The following is a 19084-nucleotide window of genomic DNA, read 5'->3' as shown; positions in this document are numbered from 1 at the left end:
TGTTATTAACCCTGCCATGGCAACAATAAAGTGTTTTTTTATATGTGCTATTGAGACAGTTGTGTATTTTGGTTAAATTATATAGGTGATATTAACACGACTTGGCTCCCACCAACATTGTGGTTGCACCATAAATCAAATTGATGGCTCTCCCGTGATCTCAAATAGTAATAGAGAAAACTCCACCTCCCACTCTACCTCTCCAAGAGATAATGCGGAGCTACTTTAACCACTTAAAGGGGCACTATGGCTAAATTCTTTGTTTTGTGTGGCTGTGATATTTATAGCAGTATGTGGAGAATAGTTAGGAACATACAATGTGGCAGATTATTTTTTTCTTTTTACACTAACACCATCTTTGTGTAGGTTTAGAGTCGCGTCGGCAGATTTACCTTACTGACGCGACTCAGGCTAATCCATTATGGTGCAGGAGGCATCTTTCCCTGCTGTTGTGCTGCCGTTGTTGGTCTCCCCTCTCGGAAGCGCTGGTAGCATATTCCATCTTTCAACTGCACAATCAGTGCAGTGCAGTGCAGTTACATAGCTCTCCCCATCAGCCGTAAAGTGTATCAATGTGCCGCCGTGCAGTGCGAGTGGCAAGCAACCTCCATCTGTGGTGGGAAGCAACCGCCGCGTGGAGAGGGACGCAGTCTCACTGATGATGCTGCCTGGCAAGGACCCCTGTAGCGAAGCTGGCAATGAAACGGACACCTATTGTTGTCCGTTTCTATGGTTACCAGCCTTCGTTGTTTGAAGTGCGCAGTGTAGCGGCGGCATGAGAGAGCAGACGAACACAGCGCGTCTGCTCTCTCATGCCGCCGCTACACTGCGCACTTCAAACAACGAAGGCTGGTAACCATAGAAACGGACAACAATAGGTGTCCGTTTCATTGCCAGCTTCGCTACAGGGGTCCTTGCCAGGCAGCATCATCAGTGAGGCTGCGTCCCTCTCCACGCGGCGGTTGCTTCCCACCACAGATGGAGGTTGCTTGCCACTCGCACTGCACGGCGGCACATTGATACACTTTACGGCTGATGGGGAGAGCTATGTAACTGCACGATTGTGCAGTTGAAAGATGGAATATGCTACCAGCGCTTCCGAGAGGGGAGACCAACAACGGCAGCACAACAGCAGCACAACAGCAGGGAAAGATGCCTCCTGCACCATAATGGATTAGCCTGAGTCGCGTCAGTAAGGTAAATCTGCCGACGCAACTCTAAACCTACACAAAGATGGTGTTAGTGTAAAAAGAAAAAAATAATCTGCCACATTATATGTTCCTAACTATTCTCCACATACTGCTATAAATATCACAGCCACACAAAACAAAGAATTTAGCCATAGTGCCCCTTTAATGTTTTTGCTACAGTATATCTACTCCCCTAAAAACATCATCTAAGCCTCAGGGGCGTAGACATATGCACTCTGACCGTGATCGCCGCTGTGCGCGCTCCGGCTTGCTCATGCACACACTCATTCCCGCTGCCGACCATTAGCCCAGAAATCAATGAATGGGAACATTGTTCTAGGTCCCTGTGTCAATGATCACGGCATCAATGAGATGCCTGTAGTCATTTGTAAACACTGCAATTACACTTACACTCATTACTTCCTGTTTTGCGTACTAAAAGCATGCGCAGGAAGCTAATGGGTGAGGACATCTTCTGGCCAAATAGTAAAATGACATATACATCCATTCATTTTAATAAAGAGACCAACATATATTTTAGAATTACCTTCCACACTCTCCCATAAATATCCAAATAAAAGTTTTACATAGAAAAAATACAATTAAAAAACAAAAACAAATATTTACCTTAAGGACTGATTTTTTTATATGTATGTCAAGAGGGTATATTACTGTAGTTTTTTTTTTTTAAATTATGGGCTTGTAAATAGTGATGAACACAAAACTGAAACTTTATTTCCAAATAAAATATTGGCACATACATTGTGATAGGGACATAATTTAAACAGTGTAATAACTGGGACAAATGTGCAAATAAAAAATGCAGGTTTAAATTATGGTAGTATGTATTATTTTAAAACTGTAATGGCCGAAAACTAAGAAATAATGCATTTTTAAAAAATTTTTCTTAATATTCCCTTTAAAATGCATTTAGAAAAAAAAATAATTTGTAGCAAAATGTACCACCGAAAGAAAGCCTAATTGGTGGTAGAAAAAACAAGATATAGATCATCTTGTTGTGTTTTGTAATAAGTTTGTAATTTTTTTAGTTTTTTGTGAACTTTCCCACTAAAACCTATTTTATCTTTTTTGCTGTAAAAAATATATACATACATTAAAAATGTTCATGTTTTTGTGAATTTTCCTCTATATTGCAAAAATTCAATGTATTTTTGCGAGAATTTCCTCAATGTCAAAAATGCTGTTTTCTATGCGAAAATTACAAAAATTATGTGAAAATTTGTGAAAAATACAGATCACTTTAATGAGTCTTCACTAAAAATTGGATCATTGGTATTAACCGACCGTACTACACACTAGTCATTAAAGGTCAGAGAGATGCTCATAATTTCTGCATGTAAAGTTAATGATAATTGTATGCACTTTGGAACTGAGCCAATCAACATCATAAGTTTGAATGACAGAATTCCAAGTAGCACACAATACATGTTAAATTTGTATGCAAGCCAGAGTTGACCAGACCATCTCAACTAGTAATGTGCCACCCTTATCTTAGAGATATGATGGGTTAGGAACAAAGAACTTGAGCAATCATGTTACTGCAGCTTTAGCTGACTATTATATTTAAAGAGAAACCATAATCAAGGATTGAACTTCATCTCAGTCAGTAGCTGATACCCCGTTTTCCATGAGAAATCTTTTACAGGGGGCTCTGTATGGCTCATATTGGGTTGAAACCCCTCCCACAGTGTGATGTCAGGACCATGGTGCTGACATCACACTATGGGAGCCTTGTTGAATTGTGGGAAATAACAGCTGTTTCCAACTGCCAAAAAAAGCAAGCAGCAGCTACTTCCACTGGCATCACCTGCCAGCAGTCAAAATGTCAGATGCATTTCCCATATAGCCTATGGGGTAACGCATCTGCCCCAGGCTCCAACTGGACTACAGTGGACCATCGGAGTGGATGCTACACTGTCTACTCCTGCTAGAAGCAAGGAACAGAGCCTAAAAGGGCTGTGTTCGCTTTCTCCAATTATAGTAGCATTTACTCATTGTAATTTGTATGTGTTTGAATAAAATCTTAAAGGGACTCCGAGCAGTGCAGAAACTATGGAAAGATGCATATAATTTTAAAGCTCTCTTTCTCCTCTTTCCAATGATATATAAACCGCCGACCTACGCCTTTTAGTTTTCGCTGTTTTCGCGATTGAAATTGCCACGGCCGCAAATAAAATAAAGAAAACTAAAAGGCGTAGGGCGACGATTTTGGGGTCGCCAGAAAGAGGAGAAAGAGAGCTTTAAAATGATATCCATCTTTCCATAGTTACTTGTATTACACAGGACGACACTTTCCCCAGTGTCAGCAGCTCCATTCAGCAGAAAAAGTCGCCCTGTGTAATACAATGTAACTATGGAAAGATGGATATCATTTTAAAGCTCTCTTTCTCCTCTTTCTGGCGACACCTAAATCATCGCCCTACGCCTTTTAGTTTTCTCGATTTTCGCGATTGAAATCGTGTGCGCTGCAATTTCAATCGCAAAAATAGCGAAAACTAAAAGGCGTAGGGTGGCGCTTTATATATCATTGGAAAGAGGAGAAAGAGAGCTTTAAAATGATATGCATCTTTCCATAGTTTCTGCACTGCTCGGAGTCCCTTTAAGTAAAAGGGATTATGTAGGATTAGGCTTGAGTCACATAATTAAACACCAGTGTTTCTCCATTCTTGACACCCATTCAATTGCTGTTATGCTGGGAATACACGGCTCGATTCTGAGCCATTTAGATGGCTTGATAGATAATTTCCGACATGTCCGACCTCCCGCCCGATCCTTTCGCCGCCTCGATTCCGCATTGAGGACAATGCAAAATGATATGAAAAACAAGCGGAAGATAAGAGAATTGCCTGGGGAATCGAGCAGGGAATCGAGCTGCAAAATCGAGCCGTGTCTGCCCAGCATTTCGCAGATGCCACATGCAATTTTTTTGGGCCTTTGCAGAAAAAGCTGTGCAAAACAATGTCACAGTGGAAAGTGTGGTAATGTCATTACGGTGTTCTATTATTATTATTTAGTAGTATTAATATAATGCTGACATCTTCTGTAGCGGTTAACAGAGCATACAATCTTATTTCTAATTGTCATTCAGAGGGGCTCACAATCTAATCCCTATTATAGTCATATGTGTCCATTGTAGTCTAGGGCCAATTTTTCAGGGGAAGCCAAATTACTTATTTGTCAGTTTTTGGGATGTGGAAGGAACCAGAGTGCCAGGAGGAATCCCTCTCAGACATGGGATGAATTATTTTTTGTACCAGACGCTGACCCTGTCACTCCCTGTCACCAGTGTAAACCTAGCCTTTAGTTTCTAGTATGCTGGCAGTTCTTTTATCTTTTGAATGACATGCGTGTGACACACACAAGTAGAGGTGTAACTAGAGGGGAGAAGCCCCTGCGATCACAGGGGGGCCAAGAGCTGTGGGGACTCCCAACTACTAACCTTCCCTTGTTCCAATACAGGGGGCCATCTTTCAGGTGTGTTTGTGGCTACACTTGTTATGGGTGTGAAGATCATTATGGCCACACTTGTTTTATAACTCTTGTGAGATGGGCCCTAGGGTTCATGAAAGGAGGGGGGGGGGCATGAACTGTAGTTACGAAACTACACACAAGCAGTGTTTGGGACACCTAATCTGAACACTCACCCTGGGTCACTCTGGCCTAGGCATACTCATGCAGTTACTATCCCTATCCATTTCCTCCTGGCTCTGTAGCTCTGCATTTGTAAATAGCCACTGATTTCCACACTACCTTAATGCATTGATCACATACTGCCCTCTTTGAGCAGAGTGACTTGATTTTAATATAGGTACCTGGTAGTTAAAGAATGGAGAAATACAAGAAAATACCCTGGTTATGTCACCAATATATATATATATATATTTAACATGTTTTTATAGGGTCACTGTAATGCTCCTGGTCTTGTATGAAGAAGTAATTATCAATACATAAATAAATCATAATTATGTTAAATAAGCATTCAAGAGAAGTAAGTCAAACAGTATACTCACTATGGTTCTGCTATATACAATGATTTATTTAGAAGCAGTGTGACAATTTTACAGTAGATATTTCAGACAGTAAACATGTATAGCACAACATATCTATTAAATATAGCAGTGAGCATGCCACAGTATTAACTTACATGTTTAATTTTGGAATGGAGGGAATTTCTAGAGGAACTGTGCCTCAGGGTTAGGTGTTTAATGATGTGCTTGCAGGCTTCTGTTTTCCCAGAACCACTTTCACCACTACAAAATCAAACACACAAAATAACAGCAATTTGCCATGCAAATAGGCAGGGCAGTTCACTGGTCAAATAAGCCAGAATTTCTGCGCTAAGAATAAATCACATCTCTTACTTGCACATGGAAATACCAAGGAGCTACAGAGCCACCTTGTGGTATAGTTCTGTAATGTATTTTTACAGCTGTAAACTGAAGACAATTCCAATCAAATTTCTTAAAACAGTAGACTATATCACATTTCAACACAAACGTTTACACTTTTTTTTTTTTTAAGAGCATCTCATAACAGTTATAACTTTGACAAACATTGTAGATGCCCTCATATACCAATCCGTGTAAAAATGCATCTTTAGTAATAGCAGTAATGTATGGAATTTTTTTTTTATACCTTCTGAATTCAAATAAAAATATGCAAAAATGTATGTGCAAATAAAAAAACGTTTTAGATAGTAATATGTTATCCTATGTATAAAAACTATTCCAAGTTATTTATTTGTAACAAAACAAAATGTATCTTTTTAGCATATTTTAGTAAGGGTGACTTAACCACAGAAATATGTAGACTATAATCAATTTTTAGTTGACCATGTAAACTGCCAACCATTATTATCTCACGGTACTTTGGTTTTCATCGCAAAATTCACACAAAAAAACTCCTGAACCAACCCCATTTTAAAATGTATAATTTAAAAAAATTATGTCAGGTTAAAAAAAAAAGATTTAAAATGTATAATGGGAAAGTATTTTTAACAATTTAATTTATGACTTTATATAAATGTAAAACTGAAAAAGAAAACAATTTATTATAATACAACATTATGAAAAAGCAGCATATACTAATATTACTTTGAAAGTGATATAGATTCTTATCAGTTTTGATGGATCATTTATGAATTGTAATTACCACTGACTCATTGATGCATTTGGAATAAAAATCCATACTTCTTTTAAATAGTAAAGAAAGAGTCTGCTTGAATTGTGTGTTTATGCAGTCAGGCGGGCTGAAAGAAAATACAAATCTCCAGAGTATGTTTCAGTAATGGAGTCAATGACAGCTGAGTAAATAAAATCTAAAATACATCCTGAATAAATAGTCAGATGAGCTGCTTGACTATAAAATGAAGTGTAAATATGTACAAGGTATTGGAACAGCAAGCAATGAATGGCAAGTTTTCCAGTGATGTAAAACCTCTAATAAAGAGAATGGAATAAAAATTACATTAGACCCCTGAAGAAAATGAAGAAGTACTCACCTCCCAGAACACAAAGAAATATTATAGTCCTGTGCACAATCCATTTTTTTCCAGCATATTTTGCAGAGCATAAGGCTTTTATTTTTATTTTGATTTAATTAGAGATTTAAATAGAAAATTTAGAAGTAGCTGTGGCCTATTTATTATGTTAAATTTAGTATATAGTTGAAATGTTGTAATGACACTATAGGCTATATTCACTAAAGATCGGTAAAGTTGTCATGTGCTGAGAGTCCGCTATGCACGTAACTTAACGCGCGTTACCCTAGTAACGCTCACATTACCTGTGCAACGTGGTTAAAGCTAAGTGCGCCATGTAATTAGTGCAAGCAACTGTACCAATGTTTAGTGAATATGGCCCAATGATGCATAATATTATGATACCTGGACTGGTGATTTAACCTCCTGGGTGTTACGGACGAGCTCAGCTCATCCAGTAATGCCGCGGTGTATTGCTCAGGCCCTGGTGGGCCAATTTGCATAATTTTTTCTTTTCAAACACGCAGCTAGCACTTTGCTAGCTGCGTGTTTGTTCCGATCGCCGCCGCTACCCGCCGTGAAAGAGGGCCCCCCCGCTTAGACCCCTTCACCCCAATCACTGCCAGGCTGCGCTATGGGGTGGATCGGGACTCCCACTGACGTCATGACGTCAATGATGTTGATAACGTCATTCCGATCATTGCCATGGCAACAGGGGGAAGCCCATACAGGAAATCCCATTCAGAAAGGGATTTCCTGTTGGGTATTTGCGCTGGCGGTGATTGGAGGGGTGGGTGGGAAAGCGAAGGGAGGGGGGAAGCATGTAGCTAGCGCTAGGCTAGCTACGTGTTAAAAAAATAACTATAAAAAACCCTCCCGCGGCATTGCGCCGCAATTAATCAGAATGCCAGGGAGGTTAACATTTCCATTGAAAACTGCAAAGCCCACAGCAGGATGATGTACAGATGCAGTACAGATATTACAAAACCCTTTCAATATGTTTTCTTTAGTGCTGAAAATATTTTCTTTACAAAAGAACTTTTAAAAATCCTGTAATTTGGGAACAGCTTTGAAGAAAGTCACAATAGTTGGAGATCACCCTAATGGGTTATTTGACTTTTAGGGATAATTAATGGTTAAAAGAGTTTTAGAAAGCACTGATATATTTTGGTCTCCTCGTGGAGATCCGCAGTGGATCCCCTTAATGCTGGCTCAGAACACTGGGCTCCCCTTAGCTAGGGGCCCCATAGGAGCCGCTATGGCTGCTATGGTGATCCCTATGCCACTGTTCTTGGCTTCTACTGTATTAGTAAAAATGAGAAATCGTTTAATGAACAGTTGATACAGGGAACAGGACTGAACTAGCAGCAATATGGAATAAAGAATAAATGATAGAAGTGAGGATAAGCATGGCCTTAAGGAATCTTCACACCCCCAAAAGTAATCCTCTCAGACAGACTCCTCTAACCTCAGTGAGGGGTGAGTAGGGTCTGATTAGACAACATGGGCATGGGTAGTTAGGCCAATCTATAATGTGAGTGAGCCTGGAAGAGTAAGGGGTGTTTAATTTGGGTGAGATAGTAGGGGAGGGAATAATGGGATGCATATAGGCATGAAAAAGTAGGGGAATGTATAATATGTTTGCGTCCAGGAGGGGAGGTAGAGACTTTTATAATGTGAGATGCTGTAGGGGTAAAACAGCAAGCAGGGACAGGTGTGGGTGTAAACGTTGGAAGATTTTTCTTAATTTTTTTTTACTTTTCCTTAAAAAAGTGTCTACATAATAAGTGTGAACTGCAATGGAGACTGGGCATAGGCTTAAATATACAAAGCCTGCATGCAGTGACTTAGAATAACATAAGTAACAATGCAGTACAGTGAGTAGCCCTATAGACCTGTATGGGCAGTGAGTTGACATACAGAATTAATCTGCAACACAACTGACCACTGTGAAGTAGCCTTAACATACATTTAATAGTGTATAAAGAACAAAGTACACAGCAAGTTCCTGTAAAAAAACAAACAAAACAAAACAAAAAACACATACTGGAACACAATGGATTAACTTCCAGACAGTAACTTTCTTTACATTAGTGGTGTAAACTTTAGAATAACATGGAAATAATATGCATAAACAATAACAATAGCTATTGTACTAATTTACCTCATTAAAACTTTCCCCATCTCCCTACTATCTCTTTGTTACAGTAAAGCAATGATAATGAATACACAATGTCCAATACAATCCCTTTCAGTACACACAGAAATTAAATATGCAAATACCAAGCAGACGGTACCTTAAGATAAAGCACTGTGGTCTTCTCTCTTGGAAAACCATATGGTACGCTCTCTCCGAACATGCAAATATGTGAGGAGGAAGGGAAGAACACAAGCGTCCAGACGTGTTGTGATACAATTGTGTAACCTAAAATAAAGGGAAGAGTTCAGCAAAGGAATTCGTCTTTTTTTATCTATATATTGCCATATGAAGGATTTTTTAAGGAAATGTGAAAAAAATAGATGAACGGTGCTCATACTGTGTTTAAAACAAGGAAACATTATTGACCAACTAAATGCCAGAAATAATCATGGAAACTGTGATCCCAAATCCCCATTAAAATCAGAATACCCCTGGTCCATTTGACACCCCAACTGCAATATATCATGCCAGAACAAGGCCAGCACTGACACCAATTTACCGGATCCAGCAATGAAAGTGTGCCCCATCTGGTGTTAGATAATAGCCATTACTAGCATAGGGCTGCACATCACCACTTGTCCAAGGAGAGTGATTTTGAGCCGGCTCGTGGATTCCAAAGTCCTCTGTTTCTTGATGGAAAAGATAATAGTCAGGACTAATGTGTGGAAGAAATCACACTAGACAGCAGGGGCAAACTACAAATCATTGGACCCCCCAGCAAAATTTAGATGGGGTCAGACAGCTCAAACCCCCACTGTTTGTACCTCTCTCCTCGTTGCTTGTGGTACTGAAGCCTGGAAATTTTAATGATTTTTAAATAAAACTACATTTAAAGGACACCCGAGGTGAAAACAAACGAATGAAATAAACAATTGTATCTATCTACCTTCTCCTAAAAATGACTTTTAAAGATGATCCACAGTTGTATTTTATATTTAAATCTACTTTTTAATTGCCAACTAGGCATGGGCTCACGAGTAGTTACGAGTCCCTAAGGACTCAAATTTGTGATTTAAAGGAGGCTTAATTGCCTCAGGTGTGTGGCTGGATAAAAAGGGGTTAGTTATCCATAAGTCTTTCATCCTCCCTGCGCTCCAAACAGCTTGCACGCGTCCTATTGGACGCGTTGCAAGCTTCACTACACGCACCTCCTCCTTCAAGCCGGAAGGAGGAAGTGTTAAAGCTCGCAATGCGTCCAATAGGACGAGTGAAAGCTATTTGGAGCGCAGGGAGGACATGCAGAACTCTGCGGGGATGGTGGCTGAGGTGGTTTGGAGCAGCTATATAGCCACTTGCTGGGAGCAATTGTGCATCGGAGTTTGGCTACACTGTGGCTGAATGCCAGCCTTTTAGATTACTGGGCTGGCTGGGAAAATGAATTACTGGATTTAGTGTTAGTGTTCTAAGAGTAGGGAAGTTAGTGTTAAGTGTAGAAAGTGGGAGGTTGATGTTAGGAGTAGGCGGGGGAGGTTAGTGTGAGAATTATGGTACAGAGATGATCATAGAATATCTGTCTATTAATCATTATTCAACTAGCAGGCATAGTAGATTATCACTACAATTATCGATTACCGATATTCTACTATCGATATTACCTGGCACCATTTTTTTCCTTGCATCTCTATTGCATATATGCACATTTTGACAGGTGCTAGATTTTGGTGCAGTTATTAGAAAGAGGCATCTTTGGGGTGTCACAGCCCACTCCTACTGATTCCCATTGCATTAGCTGGAATGTAGATGCCTTTTAAGTTTTTATTTTTTACTAACTGGAAACTTTTTCTTACAGAGTGCATTATAACAATAAACTGTATTTCCTTCCATGCATACATGGAGCAGCACTTAATACCGAGGCTGACTATTCTGTCCTACCAAGTATTCAATAAAAAGTCAAACCAAGTATATGTCTTTTTCCATGCTAACCAAAAGAAAAAAAGTGACCTTGACTTAAATTTTTCTATTCTTTTTCTAACTATGAATCTACAGCATGGCTAATGCATACACCCGTCATATATTTAGAGGTCTTCCTTATACGTTTTGACGGTTAGCTCTTTGGTCACATTCTTATGCATACATATTGAACATATTGTTGTCACTTGTAATAATGCCATTGTGAAGGGCACATCCTAGGAAGCAGCTCTAAATGAAGCATATTTATTATTGACTAGGAGCACATGATCTGCAATCTTGTTTGAACTGCAAACAAACAGCAACCTCTCAGTTTAAAGGGGATTTATGTTTAACTGGCAGCAACTTATAAATAGTAACAGTTGATTTAATATATTAAATAGTTTGAAGCAATATACATCCCAAAGCACACAAGCTAATAGCACTTCATACTGACACTTGCAGCATGCCTAGAGCTGCTCTTTACAAGTTCTGTTTATGTACCACACATCAAAGAAATGCATAGCCTGCAATAAACTGCAGACAAATAGTATTTACATGAGTACATAAATATTGTAAACAAGGAGGGGGTCTTCAAGTTCCATTATGCTAAATTAAACTAAAAAATCAATGAAGACTTGCTAGTTAATCAGCACACATAAATAAGAGTACTGGAGGAAGAGCTTACATGCCTTTGTAAGACCAAAACGAAAAACTAACATCTACTCGATTAATAAAAACATTGTATGGTTAGGTTTACATTATGTCGTTAATGAAAAAGGCCACCATCATTGTAGAAGTACTTCAAAATGCACACTATTTACATTTAACATATTTTTCAGTTCATTTAAGGATAGGATGAATTTAATATGTGTAAGTCAATTCATGTAAACCTTAAAGGGAACTAAGCACCTCAACTATAAAAATATTTAAAACAAACCTCCCCCTAGGGAACCTTTTACACTTAGCGCGTTAGTATGCGTTAGTACATGTTTTTTTTTTCTCCATAGCAGTGCATTGTGAAAAACTTTTCAGTTAAAGTACCCTTGACCTGGTGTTAAATTTTGATCCGTTTTTTACTTACTTGTAATAAGAGATCAGAAGGATATCCGACCTCAATTACCACAAGCCCGCACATAGCGCAGCTCCCCTTTGCGCTGTGTGCAGTAAAACATATACGGATCTAAAGCAGTTTGAGGGGGCAGAGTTAAGGACGCACAGTGGGGAGGAAGAACTGTCACTTCCTCCCTGCTCATAATCGATATTCTGCCTCAGTCGAAGATAATGACAGAACAGGGTCCACACAGGGTACTGGAGGGGGAGGAGGGTGCTGTGACTTAGTCACAGAACCAATAGTAAAATACTATTAAACGTTTAAGGGGAGGGGGGAACTGGGTCAGGGGTACTTTAACCACTTACATACCAGCGGTCTCTGCCCCCTTAAGGACCAGAGACCGCTGGTACAGAATGGCGGAACACCGACTAATACGAATGAATCGCCGCACGTACCTCCTGCAATCGCCATCACCGCCGAACGTCGGGATCATGGGCCACCCACTCTGCCATCTCTACAACAGTAGAGTTCCTGTGAGCCGCTTTTATTGGCTCCTGACCCTGTCTTTCAATGTAAGCAACTCCCATTGGCTTACATTGAAAGACAGGGCCAGGAGCCAGTGAGATTGGTTCCTGAGGGACCCGCTCACAGGGCTCTGCCGTCATAGAGACAGCCAGGGGTGTTTCTAGCCTTTTTGTCACTCCAGGCAAGAAGACCTTTGTCAACACCCCCCCCCCCACCCCGGAAGAAAAAACCCACCACACTCGAGAATATAAACCATGTGTCGTATAGGGTGGATGCATAATACATGGAGTCCCCTGAGATTGAAAACAACCCGCTGTTCCTGACGCATTTTGTTGCACACCCCCTTCCTGCACTACCTCATCTTAGTGTGTAAATGCAAAGTATAGTGCAGCAGAATCTGTGCTCTCACCTCTCCGCTGGAGTCCAGTGCTGTGCTTCCGCCTGTCCACTCTCCACTCACCCAAAAGGGGGCACAAAGGGATACAGAAGGAGGCACAAAGGGAGACAGAAGGAGGCACAAAGGGAGACAGAAGGAGGCATGGGGGGGGGGGGGGTCAGAGGGACACACAGGGGGGCAGCGGTGACATAGGGATGGAAGGTGGCACAAGGAGACAGGAGGCACAAGGAGACAGAAGGAGATACAAACACTCATGGGGTGTGGCTTCGCTCAGGAGGCATAGCTTCGTCTGGGGTGGGGCTCCATTTAGAGGGCAGGGCTTAATCAGGGGCATGGTGCCCCAAAGGACCAATGGCACTCCAGGCAGAGGCCTGTAATGCCTATGCCTTAAACCGCCCCTGGAGACAGCTAGAGCAAGTGAGCTGCGGCGAGACATCGGGATTCAGCAGCGAGATTGGCGGGACCAACGGAAACGGCGGATGCACACAGCGGCGGCTGATTGAAATCTAAGCCCTGCCAGCCAGGTAACCACCAAAACAGGGCGTAGATTTCAATCAGCTTGGTCCTTAAAGAGGAACTCCAGTGAAAATAATAAAATAAAAAAAAGTGCTTCATTTTTACAATAATTATGTATAAATGATTTAGTCAGTGTTTGCCCATTGTAAAATCTTTTAAATCCCTGATTTACATTCTGACATTTATTACATGGTGACATTTTTACAGTTGGCAGGTGATGTAGCTGTAAACAGCTATTTCCCACAATGCAACAAGACAGGAAACTGCCAGGAGTACCACGGTCCTCAGAGTTTCTTGTGGGAGGGGTTTCACCACAATATCAGCCATACAGCGCCCCCTGATGGTCAGTTTGTGAAAAGGACTAGATTTCTCATGTAAAAGGGGGCATCAGCTACTGATTGGGATAAAGTTCAATTCTTGGTCGGAGTTTCTCTTTAACCCATTCGCGTTCCGTCGTTTTCACGTGAGAAATGTTCACCTCCCATTCATTAGCCTATAACTTTATCACTACTTATAACTTTATCACTACTTGGAATGTAGATAACTAATGCCCATATGCATGTGCAGTAGCCATCCTTTGATGGTGGAGTGCGGATAGCGCAGTCAGCAGCACGGCTCAAAGGATGCCTACTGCACATGCACAGGGGCATTCATTTTGGGTCAAAGGTCCTGACTCGCAATTAGTCAGGAACAAGGCATATAGTGGCAGAATGGGGCCAGATGGAGGGGAATGGAGGGCACAATTATATAGCAGCACATTATAGGCAAATGTATGTATTTGATTAACCATAGTTTTTTTTTTGGTCTCAGATGTCCTTTAACCCATTCGCGTTCCGTCGTTTTCACGTGAGAAATGTTCACCTCCCATTCATTAGCCTATAACTTTATCACTACTTATCACAATGAACTGATCTATATCTTGTTTTTTCCGCCACCAATTAGGCTTTCTTTGGGGGGTACATTTTGCTAAGAGCCACTTTACTGTAAATGCATTTTAACAGGAAGAATAAGAAAAAAATGGAAAAAATCATTATTTCTCAGTTTTCAGCCATTATAGTTTTAAAATAATACATGCCTCCATAATTAAAACTCACGTATTGTATTTGCCCATATGTCCCGGTTATTACACCGTTAAAATTATGTCCCTATCACAATGTATGGCGACAATATTTTATTTGGAAATAAAGGTGCATTTTTTCCATTTTGTATCTATCACTATATTACAAGTTTAAAATAAAAAAAATATAGAAATATTTCATCTTTACATTGATATTTAAAAAGTTTTGACCCTTAGGTAAATATTTCCATGTTTTTTTTATTTTATTTAATTGTAATGGTTTTTTTTTTTTAATAGTAAACATTTTATTTGGGTAGTTTTGGGAGGGTGGGCGGTAAACAATAGATTGATAATGTAAATGTGTGTTCATTTTTATTTTTTTTTATTTTCAGTTGTAGTATTACTTTTTGGCCACAAGATGGCGGCCATGAGTTTGTTTACATGACGTCACTCTAAGCGTAACACACGCTTAGAGTGACGCATCGGGGAGGGAACAGCCAGAAAAAGCACAGCTTCCGAGAGAAGCTGTCGCTTTTTCAGCGGGGGAGAGGATTTAGTGATCGGGCACCATAGCCCGATACACTGATTGCCTGGCTACCGAATCCGCGGCCGGCAGTGCACGTGCACGCGCGCGATCGGCCGCGGTAGTGCGCATGGTTCCTGGACGTAGTTTCTACGTCCAGGAACCAAAATAGGTTAAGTAGTTAAAATGCATATAGTAGGAACTGAGCCATGGGAAAACATTACTTTGAAAATCGGTTTTCTTTCAGTTATAACTGAGAGCAACTGTTTACAGTGGCCCTACTCAGAACTCCTCTCTGCTCTAAAAGATACACAACAGCAGAATAACCTTTAAACGAAAAACATTTCTTTGTTACAGCTGATACAAATCCTACAATAAATCTGCACTGTTTCTACTTCCTGATTCATAGAAGCAGACATATTGTTAACACTCAGTGTTTTCAAATGAGCTTATCTGCCATCTCTGCCATGGCAGTCATGTGACACGGGAAAGAGATCAAATTACAACTTGTGATTAGACACAAATGAGAGGAAATTAAACAGGCTAAATTATCTAGATACATACAGGGGGCATTTCTTTTATGTTTTCCTTCTGTCCTGTGCAAGAGTTCAGGTCCACTTTAAGTGTAAAAGAACCCTAAGGGAGGTTCATAAATGATGTCTAATTTGTGTGTGGGGGAGGGGGCAGCATTTAATTAACTTGCAACAATGGCAAAGATTTTGCAGTAGCAGCTCAAAGTGGCCACAATTCCAGTGTAGCCACTGGTGTATGCTGGGAGATGTGGCATTCCTGGGTGCTGATTCATGCGGGGAAATGTAGCGTACCCAGCCTTCGGAGTAAGTTTGTTTTAAATATTTTTAAAGTGGAGGTACACAGGTCTCTTTATGACAATTAAAATTGAGGGCTGGTGCACAGCAGAGCGGTTCTGAAGCTTTTTTTTTCAAAACGATTGCGGGGGGAAAACCGCTTGGCTAATGAAAGTGAATGGGATGGTGCACACGAGAGCGGTTCGTTTTTCCCCCAAACGCGAACTCCTGTCCTGCAGCATTTTTTTAGATTTCTGGGGCGTTTCTGCCTCAATGTTAAAGTAACAATCTTTATCTTTTATTTTGAGCCGAAAAAATATACAATCAATAATATAAAACAGTCATAACAATGTTAAAGTATAGGAAAGTGGAAAACTGGTCTGAAAAATGCTAGATCAAAACGGTTTTCCAGGCATTTTAGTTACAGTAAAGCTGTTACTGAACAGCTACTATAACAATATATGAAATCTGCCTCACAAAAACACTCCAAAAATCGCTAGGCATGTTTAGAAAACCTCTCTAAACATGCCTAGAATCACTCTGAAAATCTGCTTCAAAAACCTCTAGCGTTTTGCGGATCTACTAGAGGTTTTTGGTGTGCACCGGGCCTGACAGATAAATAAGGATCCCACAGTCCTGGGTAATTTTGGTTACTATAAAAGACAATGAACAGTTTACAAAATAATACAGAACAATGATATGTAAAATACGCTCTTACCAATGATGAGTAGATTGGGAGATCTTTGTAAGGATTAACAAGCAGCAGAATATTCCCAATATAAGTCTGGAATAAAAGTTAACAGACTGTTATATTTACAAGACCGCACCATTAAACAATCCACTAACATACAGGCTGCATTGTACGCAATTAAAATTTGAAGATCTCTTGTAAATAGGATTAAGTAAATAAATAAGAGGAAGCAACAATAAAATGGGAAATGCCATTAAAGGACACCTGAAGTGAGAAGGATATAGAAGCTGATATATTTATTTCATTTTAAACCATACCAGTTGCATGGCTATCCTGTTGATCCTGTGCTTCTAATACAATTAGCTATAGACCATGAGCAACCATGCAGATCAGATGTTTTACTGAAATTTGATTGGATTAGCCACATGCTTGTGTCAGGTGTGCAATTCAAACACTACTGCAGCCAAAGACAAAAACAGGATTAGGCAACTGGTATTGTTTAAAAGAATATATGCCAGCCTCCATATCCCTCTCACGTCAGGTGTCCTTTAACACAATATTACACATGCATGTTAATGTGTACCACAGCTGACAAAATAAAAAGATTTTATACCTACCTGGGGCTTCCTCCAGCCCCATCCGCCTGGATTGCTCCCACGCTGCTGTCCTCCGATGTCTGCAGCTCTGGGAACAGGGTCCCCACACTTCCGTCCGTCGGAGCCAGTCTAGCGTAAGAGAAGTGCGATGTTTGCGTATCTCTGCAGCAGACTGCGTAGCTGGCCGCGATGATGGAAGTGCGGGGACCCGGTTCCCAGAGCTGCAGACATCGTAGGATGGCAGCGTGGGAGAGATCCAGACGGATGGGGCTGGAGGAAGCCCCAGGTAGGTATAAAATCTTTTTATTTTGTCAGCTCTGAGTCCCTTTAAAGCACAAATTATAAGAAAACGATAAAAAAGACGGAAAGAAGTAAATCCAAGCTTCTTCATTGGTGGTTGGATCGCTGAACAATATTTCCAGAATCAGAATCCGTTTTAATCGCCAAGTGCGACGGAAGTCTTACTCTGAATTATTTGTGGTTCGCATGGCACAGGCAAGTACAAAGACAGGCAAACAGATACGCCAGCAGACGAGACAGACATTAACAGGTGTGCAAAAGTACATAGACCAGCAGCCAGTGGCATAGCTAAGGAGCTGTGGGCCCCGGTACAAGTTTTACATGGGGCCCCCCAAGCACTCTATACATAGCAATTGATAAGGTGCACCAAAACCTGCCAAGGACTACCTCAGTGTCACAGTTGCAAGAAGGGGATGGGGAACAGTGCGTTAATGATCCCTACTATTCAAAGAAACTATAGCAGTGATTATTACCAGCACAGGACCAACAGAGAGTTAATACTGTGATAGAGGGTGGACCTTTTGGGGCCCCTCTGGCCGAAAGGCCCCCAGATGCGGTCGCAACCTCTGCACCCCCTACTGCTACACCCCTGCCAGCAGCTCAACAATATGAGCAAGCCTGTGAGGCCTGCGTAGAGTCATTTAGTTCAAAAAGTATCAAAAGAATCAAAAAGCTGGCTGCATGGCCATATTGTCCCGTGTGGTGTGAGCATTAGAGATGTTGGCGAACCGTTCGCCAGCAAACCTCTATGGGCCGCTACTACTTCCAGGTCGCTATGACCCGTAGTAGTATGGCTGCGCTGGGCCAGAGGTGCGCGTCATTGCTCACGCGCCTGTTGCCGGGCACTCTCTGCACCCGGCAACAAGGACGCGCACCGCTGGCCCAGCGCAGCTGTACTACTCCGGGTCATAGCAACCCAGAAGTAGTACAGGGTGAGGGGTTCGCCGGCGAACGGTTCCCGAACCATTCGCTGACCTCTCTAGTGAGCATCAGTGAGAGGCTGAGAGGTTTCTTGACCTCAAGTGAGTAATTCCCTAGTTTAGCATTCGGACTGCTTGGGGGAAGGAGTTCCTGTGCCTGGTGGTTTTGGATGGGATAGTTCTATAGCTGCAACCTGACGGGAGAAGGTCAAAGTAGCGACTGCCAGGGTGGGAGGGGTCGAAAGAGATCCTGGTGGCCCTCGTCTTCATCCTAGGAACATGGAGGAGATCGAGAGGTGGCAGCAGAGATTAGATTATCTGCTCCGCATCGGTAATGATTCTCTGCAGCTTATACCTGTCACTGGCCGTCGCGCTGGCATACCAGACAATGACTGAAGAACAAAGGATGGACTCAATAGTTGCAGTGTAGAAGCTGGTCAGCAGCTCCCGCGGCATGCCAAATTTTTTCAGTTCACTCAGGAAGAACAACCTCTGCTGTGAATTCTGCTGATTTTTGGTAGTGTTCTGCCCCCATTTCAGGTCGTTGGTGAGGGTTGTGCCAAGGAAGCGCACAGATGGTACCCTAGAGACTTTGGTATCACCTATGAGGACTGATTGAAGGGGAGGTGGGTGCCTCCTAAAATCAACTATCAGTTCAACAGTCTTTGCTGCGTTGAGTACTAGGTTGTAATCCTTGCACCAATTGCATATTCGCTTAACCTCGCTGTGGAACTTGTGCTCTCCATTTTTGCTGATCAGGCCGATGATGGTAGGGTCATCTGCAAATTTGATGACCTTCACAGAGCCAGCAGTATAGGCACAGTTGTTGGTGTACAAGGACAAAAGGAGTGGGGACAGTACACATCCTTGCGGAACCGCCTAGTAGACGATCCAGATGGAGGAAGATGGTGAGGGACTGGTT

At 41.4% G+C, this 19084-nt stretch overlaps 1 protein-coding gene across 4 annotated transcripts in view; it reads right to left on the bottom strand.

The window, feature by feature from the left end:
* MYO16 (myosin XVI) overlaps positions 1 to 19084 on the bottom strand; it is a 490337-nt gene that overhangs the window by 257227 nt on the left and 214026 nt on the right. For all 4 annotated transcript variants that reach the window (XM_068268029.1, XM_068268033.1, XM_068268031.1 and 1 more), the window contains exons 12-14: positions 16374 to 16439; positions 8988 to 9115; positions 5356 to 5461 (exon numbers count right to left, since the gene is read on the bottom strand). In XM_068268029.1, coding sequence (XP_068124130.1) covers positions 5356 to 5461; positions 8988 to 9115; positions 16374 to 16439 — 300 coding nt within the window. The remainder of the gene's footprint in view (positions 1 to 5355; positions 5462 to 8987; positions 9116 to 16373; positions 16440 to 19084) is intronic.

The sequence above is a fragment of the Hyperolius riggenbachi genome, chromosome 2 (genome assembly GCF_040937935.1).
Source record: "Hyperolius riggenbachi isolate aHypRig1 chromosome 2, aHypRig1.pri, whole genome shotgun sequence".
NCBI classification, from domain to species: Eukaryota; Metazoa; Chordata; class Amphibia; order Anura; family Hyperoliidae; genus Hyperolius; species Hyperolius riggenbachi.
This window is presented reverse-complemented; position numbering and strand designations above follow the sequence as displayed.